The sequence below is a fragment of the Coturnix japonica genome, chromosome 1, assembly GCF_054131305.1.
Source record: "Coturnix japonica strain WE chromosome 1, WE-NBRP24, whole genome shotgun sequence".
NCBI classification, from domain to species: Eukaryota; Metazoa; Chordata; class Aves; order Galliformes; family Phasianidae; genus Coturnix; species Coturnix japonica.
In genome coordinates, this window is record NC_140663.1 from 175,678,657 (window position 1) to 175,703,294 (window position 24,638).

The window sequence follows — 24,638 nt, forward strand, 5'->3', positions numbered from 1 at the left end:
TGTCCGTGACAGGGGGACAGTAGGTCCGTGGTCCCCCCGGCCCCCGACAAAGGGGAAGGGGAAAAGGGAAAGGGGTAGGGAGATGGGAGCTGGGCTCAAGGAAACAAACAGAGAAGCGGCACCGGGAGGCATGGCAGGTTGATTATATCGCCTTGCCACGATCTCTCAATGGTGTTATGTGCTTACCGTGGTGCAGGGAACCACTGGATGGACTGAAACATGTGCAGTACCACATGCTACCACCCGAAACACCATAGTGGGTCTTGGGAAACAAGACCTGTGGCGACATGGCACCACAGAAATAACTGAGTCTGATAATGGGACTCAATTCCAAGATTCGCTTGTGGATATTTGGGCCAGTGAACATGGCATCAAGTGGATTTATCACATCCCCTATCATGCACCAGCCTCTGGTATGATTGAAGGATACAATGGGTTGTTGAAAACCATGTTTAAGCACTGGGAGAAGCATTTGGCAGAAGCCACCTGGCTGGTCAACACCAGAGGATCTGTCAATCCAGATGGTCCTACAGGATTTAGGTCCCAACACACTGTAGAGGGAGATAAGGTCCCTGTAGTACAGATAAAGAACGTGTCGGGAAAAGCAGTTTGGGTCCTTCCAGCCAATGGACAGGGCAAACCTCTCCTTGGAACTGTTTCTGCACAGGGACCTGGGTGTACGTGGAGGTTAATGGAGAAAAATTGGGACGTCCAGTGTGTAACACAAGGAAATCTGATGCTTAGGGAGTGCAGTCAGTGATTCCATGTACACGTATGTGTATATGCATATGTAACACGTGTTACTTATTGTGTGTTCCTATGCAGATATATGTTCTGCATGATGAGGTGCTGTGGAATAAGGGGTGGAATGTTGTGGTTGAGTGATTTCTGTTGCCGCTATTCCACATCAGAACATCCTGCAGAACAGTGGCAGTTAAAGAGTTAATGTCCTGGTTCCGTGTTACCACCATTTTGGGCATTTTGGGTTCATAGAGGGGAGGGGTGGCATTTCCGGAGGACTTGGCACAAAGTGGAAGTGGGGTGGGACTCCAGACCGGACCCCTGCCGCTCTCTAAAGCCTGCGCTGCCCTCGCACTGCTGTGGTTTGACTCCTACCTTGGGTACTCTCATCTCTCCCGTTTTGTTTGATTTGGTTACACGTAGTCAATTCCCGTTACTCCTCAGATCGTTGCCACTGTGTTTTCTCTTTGTTAAAACCATCTGCTCGCTCTCTGCCGTTTCCCCTCAGCCTCCTTTTCCACAGACTAATCATCCCCAGTTCCTTCAGCCTCTCCTCATAGGACATATTCTCCAAGCCCTTCACAAGCCTTGTTGTCCTTCTCTGGACCAGCTCCAGCACCTCCATGTCCTTTCTGTACTGAGGTGCCCAAACCTGAACACAGTACTCGAGTTGCAGCACTGGAGAGTGCCGAGTACAGGGCAAAATGACTTCCCTAGTCCTGCTCACCACACCATTCCTGATACAAACCAGGATGCCATTGGCCTTGTTGGCCGCCAGGGCAAACACACTGCTGGCTCATATTCAGCAGACTGTCCATCAGCACACCAAGGTCCCTTTCCCTCAGGCAGCTTTCCAGCCACACCTCCCCAAGCCTGTAGGGTTGCCTGGGGTTGTTGTAACCAAAATGCAGGACCTGACACTTGGCCCTATTGAAACCCACACAGGTTACCTTGGCATATTCATCCCGTCTATTCAGGTCCCTCTGTAGTGCCTTTCTGCCTCCTGGCAGATGAACACTCCCTCCCAGCTTGGTGTACTATGAATGTTGTAAGAATGGCTGGAGAGCAGCCCTGAGGAGAAGGACCTGGGAGTGTGGCTCGATGAAAGATTCAATAGGAGCTGTCAGTGTCTGCATGCAGCCCAGGGAGCCAACCATATCCGGGGTTGCATAAGGAGAAGTGTGACCAGCAGGTTGAGGGAGGTGATTCTGCCCCTGTGCTCCACTCTTGTGAGTCCCCACGTGCAGTACTGCATCCACTTCTGGAGCCCCCAACACAAGAAGTGCATGGAGCTGGTGGAGAAGGTCCAGAGGAGGGCCACAAAGATGATCAGAGGGCTGTAGCACATCTCCTATGGGAACAGGCTGATGGAATCGGGGCTCTTTGGCCTAGAGAAGTCTCTGAGGGGACCTTATAGTGGTCATCCCAAACATGAAGGGACCCTACAGGAAAGCTGGAGAGGGACTTTTTAAACAGGCAAGTAGAGACGGGAAACAGGGAAATGGCTTTCAAGGGGAAGAGGCTAGTTTTAGGCCATAGATTAGGAAGACATTCTTTAGTGTGAGGCATTGGCACAAGTTGCCCAGTGAGGTTTGGATGCCCCCACCCTGGAAGCATTCAAGGCCAGGCTGGATGGGGTTGTGAGCAACATGGTTTACAGGGAGCTGTCTCTGCCTATCAGGACCTTCCTGAGAAGCTGCATACAGTGGAGACCAAGAGCCAGACCTCCACCTGGCCCTGTTGGTTTGGCCTGACATGCAGCAAAGGAACTGAGGGCAGGAAGAAAAATCAGGACATTCCTGAGAAGCAGCATCCTGTGGAGACCAAGAGAAGAATCTCCACATGGCCCTGCTGGCTTGGCCTGACTTCCTGCCCTGTCAGGACTGAGAACAGGAAGACAAACCAGGTCTTTGCTGAGGAGCAGCGTTCAGAGGACACCAAGAGACATCTCTCCACATGGCCCTGCTGGTTTGGCCAAACCTCCTGCTCCATCAGGACTGACGACAGGAAGATAAACCAGGTCCATCCTGAGGAGAAGAGCCCAGAGGAGACCAACAGCCAGACCTCCACATTGCCCTGTTGGTTTGGCCTAACCTGTACCAAGGGAACGGACAACAGGAAGGCAAATCAGGTCCTTCCTGAGGGGCAGCGTCCAGTGGAGACCAAGAGGCAGACCTCATCCTAGCCCTGTTCATTTGGCCTAACCTCTTGCCCAATTATGATCAAGGACAGGAAGACAAATGAGGTCCCTCCTGAGGGGCAACGTACAGAGGTGACCTCCACCTCGTTCTGGTGGCGTGGTGGAATTTCATGTCCTGACAGGACTGAGAACAGAAAGAAAGACGAAGTCCTTCCCCAGGAGCAACAACCCATGCAGACCAAGATTTTGACTGGCTACTGGCCCTGCTGGCTTGGCCCTTCCCAGTGCCCCACACAGGTCTGGTACAGAGGCAGCAAGGTTGTTGTTCCTGAGGGCACAAAGCAGCAGTCCCCGGGCACCAAGTGGAAGGTCTACAGCTTGCCTTGCTTCCTGGCCCACCTCCGGGACTTCCTGGTGCAAAGAAGGACAACCTGGCTCCTTATAGATCCCTTGGTAATCACCTGCATTTGCTGCCTGTTGAGGAAGGCCTGCGGCCTCTGGAGAAGACTAAGATGCCGTCGTGGACAGGTGAGTGATCGAGTTGAATTGCACGGGGAGGGTACCGTGTCTGCACAGCAGGGAGCCATCAAGGCCATAAACTTGGAGACCTTTAACGAAAGAAGACCCCCAGAAGACCGTTAGCTCTCCCCAGGGACTTGCCCAGCCACAGGGCTATCACTCAGTAGAGACCACTGCGCAACACAGGGCCTGCCAGAGGTGGTGTGAGCCTCATAGGCTGCCCCGAGCATTCCTGTGAGGCTGGAAATGCTCCGTGCAAACCAAAGCCCTGCAGGGTGATGCTCTGCCAAATGAGCCTGCATCCCTTTCACGCTGCCCATGTTCTCTCAATTCCAGATAGCAGGACAAACGGCCTCAGTTTCCAAAGAAACAGAGTGCCAGGAAAAGGACAACGAAGTTGCTTCCAACCTGCTCTGCCTGACTGAGGACAAAATAAGATCTGCGGAGAGTGAGCTGACGACCCCCTGCCTGCTCCAAACGCACATGCATGACATCCAGCAGTGCATGAATACGGAGCATGGCACAGGGGAGAGCATGAGACCATCCGCAGACTCCTCATCCAGCTCCAGCCAGAGTGTGCTTTCTGTGGATGACGGGCAGGAAGGGCATCAAAGCAAGTGAGTGCTGAAGTCTGTTTGTATGGGGAGGCTGCTGCTCAGGGCAGAAGGCAGTACAGGATTCGGGAGAGAAAAGACACCCAGAGATGCAATGTTCCTGATGGGAGCCCTTGAAGAAGGAGTAGGGGCCCATTTCCCAGAATCTGCCCAGGGCAAGTGCATGCCCTGCTGCGTTCATCTTTGGCCTTGGGAGCTCCAGGGCCTGTGTGAGAGTAGGGCAAGCAAAAGGGAAAGGGGCAGGTGGAGCAGAGAGCAGGGAGAGTGATTTCCATGAGCCACTTGAGTCCATCTGACAGCCTGTTCTTTTCAGGGGGACGGTCAGCCCGCGGGGGGGAGCACGCCTCAGCCCAGCAAAGGTTTGTGCACAGAAAAGTCCTTGATGACTGCAATGTCTTCTACTGGGTGCACGCCAACATGAGGATGATCTGCACCACGAACAACTCCTGCAGAGGAGTTCGGCATTTGCCCACCCAAATGATAATGGTTGGTGTCACCACTTTCTTTCCAAGGCTCTTCCAGTTCCAAGAAGAGAACGGACTTAACATGTCTTTGGACAAAATGCTTGTACCTCCCAGAAGTACGAGCTGCCCAGCTGCCCAGTCATGGCTTCCAAATCACAGTCAAGGAAGATTGGCTTATTGAACTCGGGAAACACTTGCTACATGAACAGTGTCATACAGTCTCTCTTCATGGCTTCAGAGTGAGTTGTTGCTCCCTTGTTCCCTCTTAGGACTGCTCCCGGGTTGCTCTTTGCACTGGCACTGTGCTTCCCACAATGCTAATTGTCCATCTTGTTTTGCATCTGCGGTTGTCTTCTGCAGCTTTCGGCATTCAGTGTTGAATTTAAACGAGAGTGACCTCCAGCCCCTGATGACAAAACTGAAGTCGCTCTTTGCATTGTTGGAGCACAGTCAGGTAATTATTTCATGTTCTAGTTATTTCTTTGGACCAAAGTCCAAAAACCACAACAGCAACAAACCTTTAGATTCCAGATGTTGTGAATCTTTCATATTTGAGGGAAAGTAAGAAAAATAGCCCATACACAAAGTAATTAGGAGTCCTTTCTCCACCAACCTGAAATTTAGCATGAGTGACTCCAGATGGGTCATATCTCAGTCCATTGGTGAAGGCAACCGTCTGTCCCCCAGAGACACCATGTTGACTTTTCACTTGCTGTGAGCCCACTGACCCGCACCTCTGTGTTTTCCAAGACTTGACTGGCAGCTTTGCCTTGTTCCATTGTGGTGCTACACCATTACAGATCCATTGCAGGTCTCTTTCAGGGAGTAACGTAGAGAACATCTTAGCTTGCACATTTGGTCATAAAAGAGCCTGTTTATTCCAAGCAGGTTATGGTGTGTTTGATGTGCATTCACGTACATGCTTGTTGTGTAGCTTGTACTTAATGATTTTCCAGTAATTTCCTACAATCCTTCTAGTTATTTTTCTTTTGGCCCAGTACGCAAAGTCATTTCTCCAGGCAATTACGGGTCTGCCACTGTATTAATGTGACAACAATTGCCTAAAGGCACTGATTACGTTGCCCGGTAATGCAGTTTACCTCCCTGCAGAGATCAGAGGATGGATGGAAGTTTAGTCGATTTTTATAGGTTTCTTTTTTTAATAAATGGACTTGGTATCAAATTAAGGATCAAATTAAGTACAGGCTGAAGTTAGTAGAAGTCTGTGGGTCAGGAACAGAAAGCATTTTGAAAATGAATGAAGAAATAAATGCATGTATTTTTCATATGAGTACCTAATTGACACATGCTGGTTAAAGGGGGCACATAGAATCTGTTATCCCCGTGGCAGTCCAACAGAGGGATGTTCAGCAGGGCTGAAATTCATCCTCCCAGTGCTGGTTGCCACATACCAAACCAGTCTTCTCCTATATGAAGTGAGACCCGGTGGCTTAAATGTGTTTTTCCCTCTCTCTACCAGCAACCTGCCATCTCACCAGAGAGCTTCCTGTCTGCCTCCCAGCCATTCTGGTTTACCCCTGGTTCTCAGCAGGACTGCTCGCAGTATCTCAAGTACCTCCTGAATCGGTATGTGGCAAGCAGTATTAATTTTGGAGCCCAGACGCGGTGATGCCCCAAGCATTCACATCATATGAAATGCTGACCCCTCTGAAGTGGTGCAAGCAGCTGAGAACAGAGATTGTGTGTAAAAGATGGGAAAACCGGTCTGGGACTTCTTAGTAGAACTCTGTTTGTGCCGACCTGGGGGGAAGAAATGAATTTGGCTTGAAAATTTCTGAAATTGCCCCACGTTCAGAGGAAAAGTGTTTGCCTGACAAGCCTCCTCTCTAAAATGGTGATTTTGCCTTTCTTTCACCAACAAATCCCAAGTCCCCAGAGTCCTGGTGATGCCCTGCAAAGTGGGGTCAATGCACGTTGACCATCTGTGCCTTCTGCACCACCACACTTGGCATCAGGCCCCTGTGCACACACAGAAACCATACTGTAGAAAGTCGTGCTGTATGTTTTATTGTTCTCATCTTTTTCCTTCTACCAAAGATTACATGAAGAAGAAGAAACTGAAAAGATCTACTACCAGCAGCTCAAGGAATCCAGCTTGATGTCTCAAGCCATGGAGCATCAATCCATAAACAAGACACTGGTTGAGAAGATGTTTGGGGGAAAAATGATGACAAAGATTCGTTGCTTGAAGTGTTTAAACGTCTCTTCACGAGAAGAAGCCTTCACAGACCTGTCATTGGCGTTCCCCCCATCAGACAGGCTCACGTGCAGGCCAGGAAGCACCTCTGTTGTACACGTGGAAGAAATCAGCCCACAGTTTATTGAGCCTCCCGAAAACCAAACAACAGGGTCTCCCTGGATCCGGAGGAAGCCTGCTGTGTCTGAAGATCCCGGAGCCCAGCCGGTGCTGGTGGAAACACTGGGTTTGCAGGAGCTCAGATAACCACCACATACAACCAAAGATGCTCACTTGGCTTCTGGGGAGCAGACACGCGCTCCTAAGGAGTCCCGATCTCTTGGGGATTTAATCAACTATTTTCTATCCCCAGAGAGACTGACCGCAGAGAATCAATACCACTGCAAGAAATGTGCTTCCTTGTAGGATGCTGAGAAGGTGGCAGAGTTGACAGAGGCCCCACATTACCTCATCCTCACACTGCTGCGCTTCTCCTTCGACCCAAAGACCATGAAGAGGACGAAGATCCTGGAGAATGTCTCCATTCCTGAGGTGCTCAAACTGCCCATCCTCGTCAGCTCTGAGGAAACTGAGGACGTTTGTCAGCATGGGATGGGCAGATCTGACCTGGGCAGCACCTTTGTGTCCACCGTGTATGAGCTCTGCAGCGTGGTGGTGCACTCGGGCATCACCTCCGAGAGCGGACACTACTACTGCTTCTGCAGATAGTGCACCGATACCGTGCCCAACACACAGCTTCTGGATGGGACACCAAAACTGGCTTCCAACAAGCAGCTGGACTCTGAGATCCCGTGGTACCTCTTCAACGACCACAGGGTTACCACCTGCTCCTTTGAAACCTTTAGCAACCTGACTTCTTTATTTCCCAGTGCCACTGCCTACATGCTCTTCTACAGGCAGCGGGCAGAGAGACCAAGCTCCCCACTGCATGCGGCTGTGGCAGAAGTCAGGAAACTGCACAGCCGGTCCTTCCCTCAGTAAGGACTTGATGGAAGCCATCTACAAAGACAACATCCTCTACTTGCAGGTAGATATCGCAGGTGTATACAGCTTGCACTTTCCCATTGAGATTGGGTGTCTAGGTGCTGGTTTTGAATCATGCCTATGTGGCTGGAGAGATACGACACTTTGATGTATCTCTCCAACCAACTTTGAGAGATGAGTTACATGTCTCAGCAACACCAGATTATTTGGGGGAAAAATTGTCCAGATCAAATGGGACAGCACAAAATGGTGGGAGCAATTCCCTAGCATCATTTCCATCTGTATAACAACAGTGTACTTCTGTTGTTTCTCCTACAGGAGCAGGAAAACGGGGCGAGGAACAGAGCTGTCTACATTTCCACCTTGCCAACATCCCCGCTGTGGTTGAGAGACTCCATAAGAAGACAGTTCCTGATACAACACAGTGCAGCCCCCTGAAAAGGTTGAAAGTTCACAGCTAGAAAGACATCCAACGTCCAAAACATCCTTCATCCAGCCACCACCAGAGTCCTCCACCACATCTTTGTGACACATGCTTAAAAGAGCGGGGCAGCAAATTAATAATTTCTCAAAATTCCATCCATTTTCCCTAATAAACATACCTCCACCATAATCTCATGTGTTTTATGGGGTTTGATTCCGCACATTACCAGTATTCCAAGGTAGTGAGCCTGCAAGCTTGCTTGGTGGTACTGAGCAGCAACTGGATGATGCTGAGAGACCGAGCGGCTTTGGTTGGGACTTTTGTGCTCCACTGGGCCCTTCTTGTGTCACTGGTGACCTCTGGGTGCTGTGAGAGGACACGGCAGACCCAGCTGTTTGTCCAGATGTGTCTTTAGGACTTGGTAACTCTGGTGTTACTTGGTTACTCTGGGCCAGACCTGCCAGGCTTGACAACCAGGCTGTCATTTAAGACGCCTTGAACTAAGACCCTTAAACCCACCGGCTACTTCTTAAAAAAGGAAAGGAACAAAACCAGATTCGCTGTATGCACCCTATGTAAGTGCACACTATGGAAAGCAGAAGTGGAGTCCTCAGTACATGGAGACATGGAGCTGTTGGAGCACATGCAGCTCCATGGACACACGTGGACAAGCACGACTCATACAGGCACAATGGGAACAGCTGGGGGCAATCGCGGGGCCCAGCGTGTTTGCTCCAAGAGGTGAGTGTCCTCCTGTGCACGTGGCACAGAGCTGCCCCCGCCGTGGGTTGCAAAAGCAGCTCATTTCTGTTCCCAAAATAGGAGCGGGTTGCCACACAGCCTGTCTGTCCTTTGGCCCTTCTGGCAGCTCTGGGCAGCGCTGCTCGTTCTGCTCACGGCTGGGATTTCAGCAGCACTTCCTCACCCCCGGCTTCATCTCTGAGTGTTCCGTGTTCCCTCCGGCATCACGATGGGACACGAGGTGGCGATGGGGACCAGGCTGACGCCGCTGAGCCACCACTACCGCCATGTGCTGCCCAAGCCCTGCAGCAGCTCGGCAGGACAATGCTGGGGCCAAAGGTGGGAGCAGGAGGCAGCATCCTCCACGCCACTCTGCCCCAGGTGCGCAGCCATGTCCCCGCAGTCCCGATATCCCACAGCGCCACGCACGGGGTGAAAGCACCCACACACCTTGGGGGCGTGCTGCGCTGCTTGGTGGGGACGAGGAGAGAATTAACTGTGCCCCGTCCGTGCCCAAAGCCAGCACAGCTGTGGGAGAGCCCAGCGGCTGCCTCTGCCCTTCCCAGCACGCCCAGCCACGGCCGCCCGCTCTGAGCACAGCTCCCAGCTGCGGGGCCGGCGCTGGGGCAGCCGCAGCCCCCGGGGGATGCGCAAGCGACAAGTGGCCCCGCGTCCTTTCCCAAAACAGAGCGCCGTGGCTTCCCATCGACGGACCGAGGCAGACGGGCGGCCCCAGCCGCTGAGCAACGGTGTCACCAGGTCCCAACGGCCACCGCAGCGCCGCGCAGCGGACCCATCGCGTGCGGACGCCATTCGGCGCCCACGTCCCCACAGGAGCCCGACGGTCTTGTGAGCAAAGACAACAGAATGCCTCAAAACCCACACCTACAGCTGCACTAATGTGTGGGCACGCTGGGCTGTGCTCACACTCACACTTCCCTCCCTGTTATCCTTGTTTCCAATGGACAGTACAGCCCTCTTCTCACCTTTTCTCGCCTGGCACATTTATGTGCCCTCCCTCGGGCCAGCTGCTTTGAAGCCTCTTACAAAAGGATCACACACTGCATTGCCTGCTCCTTTAACTGAGGGCAGCCGTAAGGCTGATCGAGCCACAGTTATTGCAGCAAGTGCGACTCTCTTGTCAATTTTACCATCAGAATAGGAGAGCCTTACTGTCACGGAGTGATCTAGATCAATCTATGTCCGTGACAGGGGGACAGTAGGTCCGTGGTCCCCCCGGCCCCCGACAAAGGGGAAGGGAAAAAGGGAAAGGGGTAGGGAGATGGGAGCTGGGCTCAAGGAAACAAACACAGAAGCGGCACCAATGTAAGGAAGAAAACTTATTTTACTAATTACTGTTTAATTGAAATTGAGGCAAATAAATCAAGTAAAATAAAGGGGAAAGAGAGAGGTTTCCGAAGCCTACTTTGGAACTGAAGACACCACAGCTTGGAAGCACAACCATACCCGCTGCCAGGAAGTGAGAGAGAGAGAGACGGCATCACTTCTTGGACTTGTTTCCCTCTTTGACCGTGAGGTCCTCTGGGACATGCAGTTCTTCTCTGTGTTCCACATGATGTTATGATGTGGAATACCAATAGGAAAGATTACAAAACCATGACAATAAGAAAGAACCTTTTATCTCAGGGAGTGGTCAGGCAGAATGGCTGCCCAGGGAGGTGCTTGAGTCACCATTCATGGCAGTGTTCAAGAGGCGTCAGGATAGGGAGGTAGGAGATATGGTTTAGTGGTTTTTCTGTAGGTATTGTAAAGGGAGGGTGGTTGGACTAGATGATCTTGTAGATCCTTTCCAACACTGTGATTCTATGATTCTATGTAAGACATTGCTGCCCCAATAAGGAATATGGTTATAAAGATATGCCATGTGGATGCACATGTGCCCAAGAGTAGGGCTGCTGAAGAACAGCCAAACAACCATCAGGAAGATCGAACTGCCAGAATTGAGGTGGCTCAAAGAGACCTGAAGTGGCAGAACAAGGGTGAATTCTTTCTAGCTCAATGGGCCCATGAGACCTCGGGCCATCAAGGAAGAGATGTGACATGTAAGTGAGCCAGACACCGAGGGGTGGACTTAACTATGGACGCTAATGCACAGCTTATTCATGACTGTGAAACTTATGAGATGATTAAACAAGCCAAGAGCATGAAAACTCTGGAGACAAGTGCGATGGCTGAAGTATAAATATGGGGAGGCATGGCAGGTTGATTATATCACCTTGCCACGATCTCGCAGTGTTTCCTATGTGCTTACCATGGTGGAGGCAACCCTTGGTGAACAGAAACATGTGCAGCACCCCATTCTAAAGCCCAAAACAACACATTGGGTCTTGCGAAACAAGACCTGTGGCGACATGGCACCACAGAAAGAACTGAGACTGATAATGGGACTCAATTCCAAGATTCACTTGTGGATATTTGGGCCAGTGAACATGGCATCAGGTGGATTTATCACATCCTCTATCATGCACCAGCCTCTGGTATGATTGAACGATACAATGGGTTGTTGAAAACCATGTTTAAGCACTGGGAGAAGCATTTGGCAGAAGCCACCTGGCTGGTCAACACCAGAGGATCTGTCAATCGAGATGGTCCTACAGGATCCAGGTCCCAACACACTGTAGAGGGAGATAAGGTCCCTGTAGTACAGATAAAGAACGTGTCGGGAAAAGCAGTTTGGGTCCTTTCAGCCAATGGACAGGGCAAACCTCTCCTTGGAACTGTTTCTGCACAGGGACCTGGGTGCACGTGGTGGGTAATGGAGAAAAACGGGGACGTCCAGTGTGTAACACAAGGAAATATGATGCTCCGGGAGTGCAGTCAGTGATTCCATGTACACGTATGTGTATATGCATGTGTAACACATGTTACTTATTGTGTGTTCCTATGCAGACGAGGTGCTCTGCATGCAGACGAGTGTGTTCTGCATGACGAGGTGCTGTGGAATAAGGGATGGAATGTTGTGGTTGAGTGATTTCTGTTGCCGCTATTCCACATCAGAACATCCTGCAGAACAGTGGCAGTTAAGGAGTTAATGTCCTGGTTCCGTGTTACCACCATTTTGGGCATTTTGGGTTCATGGAGGGGAGGGGTGGCATTTCCGGAGGACTTGGCACAAAGCGGAAGAGGGGTGGGACTCCGGACCGGACCCCTGCCGCTCTCTAAAGCACGCGCTGCCCTCGCACTGCTGTGGTTTGACTCCTACCTTGGGTACTCTCATCTCTCCCGTTTTGTTTGATTTGGTTACACGTAGTCAATTCCCATTACTCCTCAGATCGTTGCCACTGTGTTTTCTCTTTGTTAAAACCATCTGCTCGCTCTCTGCCGTTTCCCCTCAGCCTCCTTTTTCACAGACTAATCATCCCCAGTTCCTTCAGCCTCTCCTCATAGGACATATTCTCCAAGCCCTTCACAAGCCTTGTTGTCCTAATCTGGACCAGCTCCAGCACCTCCATGTCCTTTCTGTACTGAGGTGCCCAAACCTGAACACAGTACTCGAGTTGCAGCACTGGAGAGTGCCGAGTACAGGGCAGGATGACTTCCCTAGTCCTGCTCACCACACCATTCCTGATACAAACCAGGATGCCATTGGCTCTCTTAGCCACCAGGGCAAACACACTGCTGGCTCATATTCAGCAGACTGTCCATCAGCACACCAAGGTCCCTTTCCCTCAGGCAGCTTTCCAGCCACACCTCCCCAAGCCTGTAGGGTTGCCTGGGGTTGTTGTAACCAAAATGCAGGACCTGACACTTGGCCCTATTGAAACCCACACAGGTTACCTTGGCATATTCATCCCGTCTATTCAGGTCCCTCTGTAGTGCCTTTCTGCCTCCTGGCAGATGAACACTCCCTCCCAGCTTGGTGTACTATGAATGTTGTAAGAATGGCTGGAGAGCAGCCCTGAGGAGAAGGACCTGGGAGTGTGGCTCGATGAAAGATTCAATAGGAGCTGTCAGTGTCTGCATGCAGCCCAGGGAGCCAACCATATCCGGGGTTGCATAAGGAGAAGTGTGACCAGCAGGTTGAGGGAGGTGATTCTGCCCCTGTGCTCCACTCTTGTGAGTCCCCACGTGCAGTACTGCATCCACTTCTGGAGCCCCCAACACAAGAAGTGCATGGAGCTGGTGGAGAAGGTCCAGAGGAGGGCCACAAAGATGATCAGAGGGCTGTAGCACATCTCCTATGGGAACAGGCTGATGGAATCGGGGCTCTTTGGCCTAGAGAAGTCTCTGAGGGGACCTTATAGTGGTCATCCCAAACATGAAGGGACCCTACAGGAAAGCTGGAGAGGGACTTTTTAAACAGGCAAGTAGAGACGGGAAACAGGGAAATGGCTTTCAAGGGGAAGAGGCTAGTTTTAGGCCATAGATTAGGAAGACATTCTTTAGTGTGAGGCATTGGCACAAGTTGCCCAGTGAGGTTTGGATGCCCCCACCCTGGAAGCATTCAAGGCCAGGCTGGATGGGGTTGTGAGCAACATGGTTTACAGGGAGCTGTCTCTGCCTATCAGGACCTTCCTGAGAAGCTGCATACAGTGGAGACCAAGAGCCAGACCTCCACCTGGCCCTGTTGGTTTGGCCTGACATGCAGCAAAGGAACTGAGGGCAGGAAGAAAAATCAGGACATTCCTGAGAAGCAGCATCCTGTGGAGACCAAGAGAAGGATCTCCACATGGCCCTGCTGGCTTGGCCTGACTTCCTGCCCTGTCAGGACTGAGAACAGGAAGACAAACCAGGTCTTTGCTGAGGAGCAGCGTTCAGAGGACACCAAGAGACATCTCTCCACGTGGCCCTGCTGGTTTGGCCAAACCTCCTGCTCCATCAGGACTGACGACAGGAAGATAAACCAGGTCCGTCCTGAGGAGAAGAGCCCAGAGGAGACCAACAGCCAGACCTCCACATTGCCCTGTTGGTTTGGCCTAACCTGTACCAAGGGAACGGACAACAGGAAGGCAAATCAGGTCCTTCCTGAGGGGCAGCGTCCAGTGGAGACCAAGAGGCAGACCTCATCCTAGCCCTGTTCATTTGGCCTAACCTCTTGCCCAATTATGATCAAGGACAGGAAGACAAATGAGGTCCCTCCTGAGGGGCAACGTACAGAGGTGACCTCCACCTCGTCCTGGTGGCGTGGTGGAATTTCATGTCCTGACAGGACTGAGAATAGAAAGAAAAACCAGGTCCTTCCCCAGGAGCAACAACCCGTGCAGACCACGATTCTGACCGGCTACTGGCCCTGCTGGCTTGGCCCTTCCCAGTGCCCCACACAGGTCTGGTACAGAGGCAGCAAGGTTGTTGTTCCTGAGGGCACAAAGCAGCAGTCCCCAGGCACCAAGTGGAAGGTCTACAGCTTGCCTTGCTTCCTGGCCCACCTCCGGGACTACCTGGTGCAAAGAAGGACAACCTGGCTCCTTATAGATCCCTTGGTAATCACCTGCATTTGCTGCCTGTTGAGGAAGGCCTGCGGCCTCTGGAGAAGACTAAGATGCCGTCGTGGACAGGTGAGTGATCGAGTTGAATTGCACAGGGAGGGTACCGTGTCTGCACAGCAGGGAGCCATCAAGGCCATAAACTTGGAGACCTTTAACGAAAGAAGACCCCCAGAAGACCGTTAGCTCTCCCCAGGGACTTGTCCAGCCACAGGGCTGTCTCACAGTGGGAGATCCACGCACAACACAGGGCCTACCAGAGGTGGTGTGAGCCTCACGGGCTGCCCTGAGCATTACTGTGAGGCTGGAAATGCTCCGTGCAAACCAAAGCCCTGCAGGGTGATGCTTTGCCAAACGAGCCTGCATCCCTTTCACGCTGCCCATGTTCTCTCAATTCCAGATAGCAGGACAAACGGCGTCAGTTTCCAAAGAAACAGAGTGACGGAAAAAGGACAACGAAGTTGCTTCCAACCTGCTCTGCCTGACTGAGGACAAAATAAGTTCTACAGAGAGTGAGCTTACGACCCCCTGCCTGCTCCAAACGCACATGCATGACTTCCAGCAATGCATGAATACGGAGCATGGCACAAGGGAGAGCACGAGACCATCCGCAGACTCCTCATCCAGCTCCAGCCAGAGTGTGCTTTCTGTGGATGACCAGCAGGAAAGGCATCAAAGCAAGTGAGTGCTGCATCTGTTTGTATGGGGAGGCTGCTGCTCAAGGCATAAGGCAGTACAGGATTCGGGAGAGAAAAGACACCCACAGATGCAATGTTCCTGATGGGAGCCCCTGAAGAAGGAGAAGGGGCCCATTTCCCAGAATCTGCCCAGGGAAAGTGCATGCCCTGCTGCATTTATCTTTGCCTCGGGAGCTCCAGGGCCTGTGTGAGAGTAGGGCAAGCAAAAGGGAAAGGGGCAGGTGGAGCAGAGAGCAGGGAGAGTGATTTCCATGAGCCACTTGAGTCCATCTGACAGCCTGTTCTTTTCAGGGGGACGGTCAGCCCGCGGGGGGGAGCACGCCTCAGCCCAGCAAAGGTTTGTGCACAGAAAAGTCCTTGATGACTGCAATGTCTTCTACTGGGTGCACGCCAACATGAGGATGATCTGCACCACGAACACCTCCTGCAGAGGAGTTCGGCATTTGCCCATCTGAAAGATGACGATTGGTGTCACCACTTTCTTTCCAAGGCTCTTCCAGTTCCAAGCACAGAACGGATTGAACATGTCTATGGACAAAATGCGTGTACCTCCCAGAAGTACGAGCTGCCCAGCTTCCCAGTCATGGCTTCCAAATCACAGTCAAGGAAGATTGGCTTATTGAACTCGGGAAACACTTGTTACATGAACAGTGTCATACAGTCTCTCTTCATGGCTTCAGAGTGAGTTGTTGCTCCCTTGTTCCCTCTTAGGACTGCTGTTGGGTTGCTCTTTGCACTTCCACTGTGCTTGCCACAATGCTAATTGTCCATCTTGTTTTGCATCTGCGGTTGTCTTCTGCAGCTTTCGGCATTCAGTGTTGAATTTAAACGAGAGTGACCTCCAGCCCCTGATGACAAAACTGAAGTCGCTCTTTGCATTGTTGGAGCACAGTCAGGTAATTATTTCATGTTCTAGTTATTTCTTTGGACCAAAGTCCAAAAACCACAACAGCAACAAACCTTTAGATTCCAGATGTTGTGAATCTTTCATATCTGAGGGAAAGTAAGAAAAATAGCCCATACACAAAGTAATTAGGAGTCCTTTCTCCACCAACCTGAAATTTAGCATGAGTGACTCCAGATGGGTCATATCTCAGTGCATTGGTGAAGGCAACCGTCTGTCCCCCAGATACACCATGTTGACATTTCACTTGCTGTGAGCCCACTGACCTGCACCTCTGTGTTTTCCAAGACTTGACTGGCAGCTTTGCCTTGTTCCATTGTGGTGCTACACAATTACAGATCCATTGCAGGTCTCTTTCAGGGGGTAACGTAGAGAACATCTTAACTTGCACATTTGGTCATAAAAGAGCCTGTTTATTCCAAGCAGGTTATGGTGTGTTTGATGTGCATTCACGTACATGCTTGTTGTGTAGCTTGTACTTAATGATTTCCCAGTAATTTCCTACAATCCTTCTAGTTATTTTTCTTTTGGCCCAGTACGCAAAGTCATTTCTCCAGGCAATTACGGGTCTGCCACTGTATTAATGTGACAACAATTGCCTAAAGGCACTGATTACGTTGCCCGGTAATGCAGTTTACCTCCCTGCAGAGATCAGAGGATGGATGGAAGTTTAGTCGATTTTTATAGGTTTCTTTTTTTAATAAATGGACTTGGTATCAAATTAAGGATCAAATTAAGTTCAGGCTGAAGTTAGTAGAAGTCTGTGGGTCAGGAACAGAAAGCATTTTGAAAATGAATGAAGAAATAAATGCATGTATTTTTCATATGAGTACCTAATTGACACATGCTGGTTAAAGGGGGCACATAGAATCTGTTATCCCCGTGGCAGTCCAACAGAGGGATGTTCAGCAGGGCTGAAATCCTCCCAGTGCTGGTTGCCACATACCAAACCAGTCTTCTCCTATATGAAGTGAGACCCGGTGGCTTAAATGTGTTTTTCCCTCTCTCTACCAGCAACCTGCCATCTCACCAGAGAGCTTCCTGTCTGCCTCCCAGCCATTCTGGTTTACCCCTGGTTCTCAGCAGGACTGCTCGGAGTATCTCAAGTACCTCCTGAATCGGTATGTGGCAAGCAGTATTAATTTTGGAGCCCAGACGTGGTGATGCCCCAAGCATTCACATCATATGAAATGCTGACCCCTCTGAAGTGGTGCAAGTGGCTGAGAACAGAGATTGGGTGTAAAAGATGGGAAAACCGGTCTGGGACTTCTTAGTAGAACTCTGTTTGTGCCGACCTGGGGGGAAGAAATGAATTGGGCTTGAAAATTTCTGAAACTGCCCCACGTTCAGAGGAAAACTGTTTGCCTGACAAGCCTCCTCTCTAAAATGGTGATTTTGCCTTTCTTTCACCAACAAATCCCAAGTCCCCAGAGTCCTGGTGATGCCCTGCAAAGTGGGGTCAATACACGTTGACCATCTGTGCCTTCTGCACCACCGCACTTGGCATCAGGCCCCTGTGCACACACAGAAACCATACTGTAGAAAGTCGTGCTGTATGTTTTATTGTTCTCATCTTTTTCCTTCTACAAAAGATTACATGAAGAAGAAAAAACTGAAAAGATCTACTACCAGCAGCTCAAGGAATCCAGCTTGATGTCTCAAGCCATGGAGCATCAATCCATAAACAAGACACTGGTTGAGAAGTTGTTTGGGGGAAAAATTATGACAAAGATTCGTTGCTTGAAGTGTTTAAACGTCTCTTCACGAGAAGAAGCATTCACAGACCTGTCATTGGCGTTCTCCCCATCAGACAGGCCCACGTGCAGGCCAGGAAGCTCTGTTTTACAAGTGGAAGAAATCGGCCCACAGTTTATTGAGTCCCCCAAAAATCAGCCAACAGGATCTGCCTAGATCCGGAGGAAGCCTGCTGTGTCTGGAGATCCCGGAGCCCAGCCGGTGCTGATGGAAATACTGGGTTTGCAGGAGCCCAGAGAACCAGCACATACATCCAAAGATGCTCACTTGGCTTCTGGGGAGCAGACACGTGCTCCTAAGGAGTCCCGATCTCTTGGGGATTTAATCACCTGTTTTCTATCCCCAGAGAGACTGACCGCAGAGAATCAATACCACTGCGAGAAATGTGCTTCCTTGCAGGATGCTGAGAAGGTGGCAGAGCTGACAGAGGCCCCACATTACCTCATCCTCACACTGCTGCGCTTCTCCTTTGACCCAAAGACCATGAAGAGGAGGAAGATCCTGGAGAATGTCTCCATTCCTGAGGTGCTCAAACTGCCCATCCTCGTCAGCTCTGAGGAAACTGAGGATGTTTGTCAGCATGAGATGGGCAGATCTGACCTGGGCAGCACCTTCGTGTCCACCGTGTACGACCTCTGCAGCGTGGTGGTGCACTCAGGCATCACCTCCGAGAGCGGACACTACTACTGCTTCTGCAGAGAGTGCACCAATACCGTGCCCCACACACAGCCTCCGGATGGGACACCAAAACTGGCTTCCAACAAGCAGCTGGACTCTGAGATCCCGTGGTACCTCTTCAACGACCACAGGGTTTGCACCTGCTCCTTTGAAACCATCAGCAACCTGACTTCTTTATTTCCCAGTGCCACTGCCTACATGCTCTTCTACAGGCAGCGGGCAGAGAGACCAAGCTCCCCACTGCATGCGGCTGTGGCAGAAGTCAGGAAACTGCACAGCCGGTCCTTCCCTCAGTAAGGACTTGATGGAAGCCATCTCCAAAGACAACATCCTCTACTTGCAGGTAGATATCGCAGGTGTATACAGCTTGCACTTTCCCATTGAGATTGGGTGTCTAGGTGCTGGTTTGGGATACCCATGTGGCTGGAGAGATACGACACTTTGATGTATCTCTCCAACCAACTTTGAGAGATGAGTTACATGTCTCAGCAACACCAGATTATTTGGGTGAAATTGACCAGAGCAAAAGGGCACAGCACAAAGATGCTCGGAGCAATTCCCTAGCATCATTTCCATATGGGTAACAACAATGTACTTCTGTCGTTTCTCCTACAGGAGCGGGAAAAGGGGGCGAGGAACAGAGCTGTCTACATTTCCACCTTGCCAACATCCCCGCTGTGGTGGAGAGACTCCATAAGAAGACAGTTCCTGATACAACACAGTGCAGCCCCCTGAAAAGGTTGAAAGTTCACAGCTAGAAAGACATCCAACTTCCAAAACATCCTTCATCCAGCCACCACCAGAGTCCTCCACCACATCTTTGTGACATGCTTAAAAGAGCGGGACAGCAAATTAATAATTCCACAAAATTCCATCCATTTTCCCTAATAAACATACCTCCACCATAATCTCATGTGTTTTATGGTGTTTGAGGCTGGGCAGCCTGGAGAACAGCAGGCTGCGAGGTAACCTGAGAGCAGCCATCATAGCACCACGTCGCCCTTCCCAACCCAGCTTGGTGAGGCACAGTCGTGGGCAAGGGGACTCCTCATTTCCTGCTGCCATCACTGCCCACGGCCTCAGGGGACCTCAGTGGGATTTTCCATTCAGCTCCATGGACACACGTGGACAAGCACGACTCATACAGGCACGATGGGAACAGCTGGGGGCAATCGCGGGGCCCAGCGTGTTTGCTCCAAGAGGTGAGTGTCCTGCTGTGCACGTAGCACAGAGCTGCCCCAGCCATGGGTTGCAAAAGGAGCTCATTTCTGTTCCCAAAATAGGAGCGGGTTGCCACACAGCCCGACTGTCCTTTGGCCCTTCTGGCAGCTCTGGGCAGCGCTGCTGGTTCTGCTCACGGCTGGGATTTCAGCAGCACTTCCTCACCCCCGGCTTCATCTCTGAGTGTTCCGTGTTCCCTCCAGCATCACGATGGGACACGAGGTGGCGATGGGGACCAGGCTGACGCCGCTGAGCCACCACTACCGCCATGTGCTGCCCAAGCCCTGCAGCAGCTCGGCAGGACAATGCTGGGGCCAAAGGTGGGAGCAGGAGGCAGCATCCTCCACGCCACTCTGCCCCAGGTGCGCAGCCATGTCCCCGCAGTCCCGATATCCCACAGCGCCACGCACGGGGTGAAAGCACCCCCACACCTTGGGGGCGTGCTGCGCTGCTTGGTGGGGACGAGGAGAGAATTAACTGTGCCCCGTCCGTGCCCAAAGCCAGCACAGCTGTGGGAGAGCCCAGCGGCTGCCTCTGCCCTTCCCAGCACGCCCAGCCACGGCCGCCCGCTCTGAGCACAGCTCCCAGCTGCGGGGCCGGCGCTGGGGCAGCCGCAGCCCCCGGGGGATGCGCAAGCGACAAGTGGCCCCGCGTCCTTTCCCAAAACAGAGCGCCGTGGCTTCCCATCGACGGACCGAGGCAGACGGGCGGCCCCAGCCGCTGAGCCACGGTGTCACCAGGTCCCAACGGCCACCGCAGCGCCGCTCAACGGACCCATCGCGTGCGGACGCCATTCGGCGCCCACGTCCCCACAGGAGCCCGACGGTCTTGTGAGCAAAGACAACAGAATGCCTCAAAACCCACACCTACAGCTGCACTAATGTGTGGGCACGCTGGGCTGTGCTCACACTCACACTTCCCTCCCTGTTATCCTTGTTTCCAATGGACAGTACAGCCCTCTTCTCACCTTCTCTCACCTGGCACATTATGTGCCCTCCCTCGGGCCAGCTGCTTTGAAGCCTCTTACTAAAGGATCACACACTACATTGCCTGCTCCTTTAACTGAGGGCAGCCGTAAGGCTGATCGAGCCACAGTTATTGCAGCAAGTGCGACTCTCTTGTCAATTTTACCATCAGAATAGGAGAGCCTTACTGTCACGGAGTGATCTAGATCAATCTATGTCCGTGACAGGGGGACAGTAGGTCCGTGGTCCCCCCGGCCCCCGACAAAGGGGAAGGGAAAAAGGGAAAGGGGTAGGGAGATGGGAGCTGGGCTCAAGGAAACAGAGAAGCGGCACCGATCTAAGGAGGAAAACTTATTTTACTAATTACAATCTAATTGAAATTGAGGCAAATAAATCACGTAAAATAAAAGAGAAAGAGAGAGGTTTCCGAAGACCGAGAAGCCTACTTTGGAACTGAAGGCACAGCAGCTTGGAAGCACAACCATACCTGCTGCCAGGCAGTGAGAGAGAGAGAGAGCCGGCATCACTTTGACTTGTTTCCCTCTCCGACCGTATGTCCTCTGGGACGTGCAGTTCTTCTTCTCTGTGCTCCACATGACGTTATGATGTGGAATTGACTTGCAGAATCAAACTCAATAACCACGAAATAGTTATAAAGCAGGTATGTTTAATGAGTCATGCGCGTACACCGTGGTGCAAGGGGGATAGCTTCACCTCACTTGCACACCATAAGGATAAAGGTGTGTTACAGATATAGGTCAAGCTAATACATAATCCATAGTCTCCTCCCCAGTTTGGTTACATATTCATTACATTCCCTATGACCTCATTCGCCGTGGCCCCATTCCCCGCGACCCTTGCCGCTGTTTTGGGGTGAAATTCTTCTTCTGTTTTCTTTTGGCGTTATCCGTTGTTCTTGCCGTTATCGCTCTCCCACACTGGCGTCGTCTTGCCCGGGGGTATCTAATCCTTCTTCTTGTCAGAGGTCTCCGGGCAGTTCCCTCTTATCTTTATTGCCCTATTCTCTGGTTTTCTTTAGACTAAGTGTCTGTAATTCCCCCTTTCCCTGCCCTTTTAAATGTCAACTACCTACAGTTACCCTTTGTCTTGGTTTCTGTGAAGTTCCCCTTTCCCTTTCTATAGCAAAGTGTTACCTTGCCTGGATTCTGGGGCTTTTCTCACTCTTCACTTCCCCCCTTTTCTTTAATCTAGCAGGCTTTTACCTGCGTGATTCTTAATGGGTCTCAAAATAGGCTCCCCTCTCTACCTTTTGTCTTAGCTCATTTTTCTTCCAGACCTCGTACTCCCTTCCAGCACCTTGGGACAGGCACATAGAGCACCTTACTACTATAAAACTTATTAACAACACCAAGATGGCTATAATGATCCTGACCAGGAAGTGCCACCAAGAGACTTTTCTCCACGTGGCCCTGCTGGTTTGGCCTAACCTCCTGCTCCATCAGGACTGACGACAGGAAGATAAACCAGGTCCGTCCTGAGGAGAAGAGCCCAGAGGAGACCAACGGCCAGACCTCCAACTTGCCCTGTTGGTTTGGCCTAACCTGCACCAAGGGAACGGATACCAGGAAGGCAAATCAGGTCCTTCCTGAGGGGCAGCGTCCAGTGGAGACCAAGAGGCAGACCTCATCCTAGCCCTGTTCATTTGGCCTAACCTCTTGCCCAATTATGATCAAGGACAGGAAGACAAATGAGGTCCCTCCTGAGGGGCAACGTACAGAGGTGACCTCCACCTCGTCCTGGTGGCGTGGTGGAATTTCATGTCCTGACAGGACTGAGAATAGAAAGAAAAACCAGGTCCTTCCCCAGGAGCAACAACCCGTGCAGACCACGATTCTGACCGGCTACTGGCCCTGCTGGCTTGGCCCTTCCCAGTGCCCTAAACAGGTCTGGTACAGAGGCAGCAAGGTTGTTGTTCCTGAGGGCACAAAGCAGCAGTCCCCAGGCACCAAGTGGAAGCTCTACAGCTTGCCTTGCTTCCTGGTCCACCTCCGGGACTACCTGGTGCAAAGAAAAAGACCCTGGCTCCTTATAGACCCCTTGGTAATCACCTGCATTTGCTGCCTGTTGAGGAAGGCCTGTGGACGAAGAATTCGCCATGGACAGGTGAGTGATTGAGATGAATTACACAGGGAGGGTACCGTGTCTGCACAGCAGGGAGCCATCAAGGCCATAAACTTGGAGACCTTTAAGGAAAGCAGACCCCCAGAGGTCCATTAGCTCTCCCTAGGGACTTGCCCAGCCACAGGGCTATCACTCAGTAGAGACCACTGCGCAACACAGGGCCTGCCAGAGGTGGTGTGAGCCTCATAGGCTGCCCCGAGCATTCCTGTGAGGCTGGAAATGCTCCGTGCAAACCAAAGCCCTGCAGGGTGATGCTCTGCATCCCTTTCACAGTGCCCATGTTCTCTCACTTCCAGATAGCAGGACAAACGGCCTCAGTTTCCAAAGAAACAGAGTGCCAGGAAAAGGACAACGAAGTTGCTTCCAACCTGCTCTGCCTGACTGAGGACAAAATAAGATCTGCGGAGAGTGAGCTGACGACCCCCTGCCTGCTCCAAACGCACATGCATGACATCCAGCAGTGCATGAATACGGAGCATGGCACAGGGGAGAGCATGAGACCATCCGCAGACTCCTCATCCAGCTCCAGCCAGAGTGTGCTTTCTGTGGATGACGGGCAGGAAGGGCATCAAAGCAAGTGAGTGCTGCAGTCTGTTTGTATGGGGAGGCTGCTGCTCAGGGCAGAAGGCAGTACAGGATTCGGGAGAGAAAAGACACCCAAAGATGCAATGTTCCTGATGGGAGCCCTTGAAGAAGGAGTAGGGGCCCATTTCCCAGCAGCTGCCCAGGGCAAGTGCATGCCCTGCTGCGTTCATCTTTGGCCTTGGGAGCTCCAGGGCCTGTGTGAGAGTAGGGCAAGCAAAAGGGAAAGGGGCAGATGGAGCAGAGAGCAGGGAGAGTGATTTCCATGAGCCACTTGAGTCCATCTGACAGCCTGTTCTTTTCAGGGGGACGGTCAGCCCGCAGGGGGGAGCACGCCTCAGCCCAGCAAAGGTTTGTGCACAGAAAAGTCCTTGATGACTGCAAGGTCTTCTACTGGGTGCACACCAACATGAGGAAGATCTGCACCACGAACACCTCCTGCAGAGGAGTTCGGCATTTGCCCACCCAAATGATAATGGTTGGTGTCACCACTTTCTTTCCAAGGCTCTTCCAGTTCCAAGAAGAGAACGGACTTAACATGTCTTTGGACAAAATGCTTGTACCTCCCAGAAGTACGAGCTGCCCAGCTGCCCAGTCATGGCTTCCAAATCACAGTCAAGGAAGATTGGCTTATTGAACTCGGGAAACGCTTGCTACATGAACAGTGTCATACAGTCTCTCTTCATGGCTTCAGAGTGAGTTGTTGCTCCCTTGTTCCCTCTTAGGACTGCTCCCGGGTTGCTCTTTGCACTGGCACTGTGCTTCCCACAATGCTAATTGTCCATCTTGTTTTGCATCTGCGGTTGTCTTCTGCAGCTTTCGGCATTCAGTGTTGAATTTAAATGAGAGTGACCTCCAGCCCCTGATGACAAAACTGAAGTCGCTCTTTGCATTGTTGGAGCACAGTCAGGTAATTATTTCATGTTCTAGTTATTTCTTTGGACCAAAGTCCAAAAACCACAACAGCAACAAACCTTTAGATTCCAGATGTTGTGAATCTTTCATATCTGAGGGAAAGTAAGAAAAATAGCCCATACACAAAGTAATTAGGAGTCCTTTCCAACCTGAAATTTAGCATGAATGACTCCAGATGGGTCATATCTCAGTCGATTGGTGAAGGCACTCGTCTGTCCCCCAGAGACACCATGTTGACTTTTCACTTGCTGTGAGCCCACTGACCTGCACCTCTCTGTTTTCCAAGACTTGACTGGCAGCTTTGCCTTGTTCCATTGTGGTGCTACACCATTACAGATCCATTGCAGGTCTCTTTCAGGGGGTAACGTAGAGAACATCTTAGCTTGCAGATTTGGTCATAAAAGAGCCTGTTTATTCCAAGCAGGTTATGGTGTGTTTGATGTGCATTCACATACTTGCTTGTTGTGTAGCTCGTAGTTAATGATTTTC

At 51.4% G+C, this 24,638-nt stretch overlaps 1 protein-coding gene and 2 pseudogenes across 1 annotated transcript; all 3 read left to right on the top strand.

The window, feature by feature from the left end:
- Positions 1-4,108: 4,108 nt before the first annotated feature.
- Positions 4,109-8,236, top strand: LOC146762884 (ubiquitin carboxyl-terminal hydrolase 35-like; annotated as a pseudogene).
- Positions 8,237-10,709: 2,473 nt separating this feature from the next.
- Positions 10,710-14,475, top strand: LOC146762885 (uncharacterized). Its single transcript, XM_085540734.1, has 5 exons — positions 10,710-10,908; positions 11,598-11,702; positions 11,756-11,779; positions 13,259-13,787; positions 14,001-14,475. The coding sequence occupies exons 1-5, from the start codon at positions 10,710-10,712 to the stop codon at positions 14,473-14,475; spliced, it is 1,332 nt and encodes a 443-aa protein (XP_085396860.1).
- A 2,579-nt stretch (positions 14,476-17,054) lies between these two features.
- Positions 17,055-18,769, top strand: LOC146762886 (ubiquitin carboxyl-terminal hydrolase 35-like; annotated as a pseudogene).
- Positions 18,770-24,638: the final 5,869 nt, after the last annotated feature.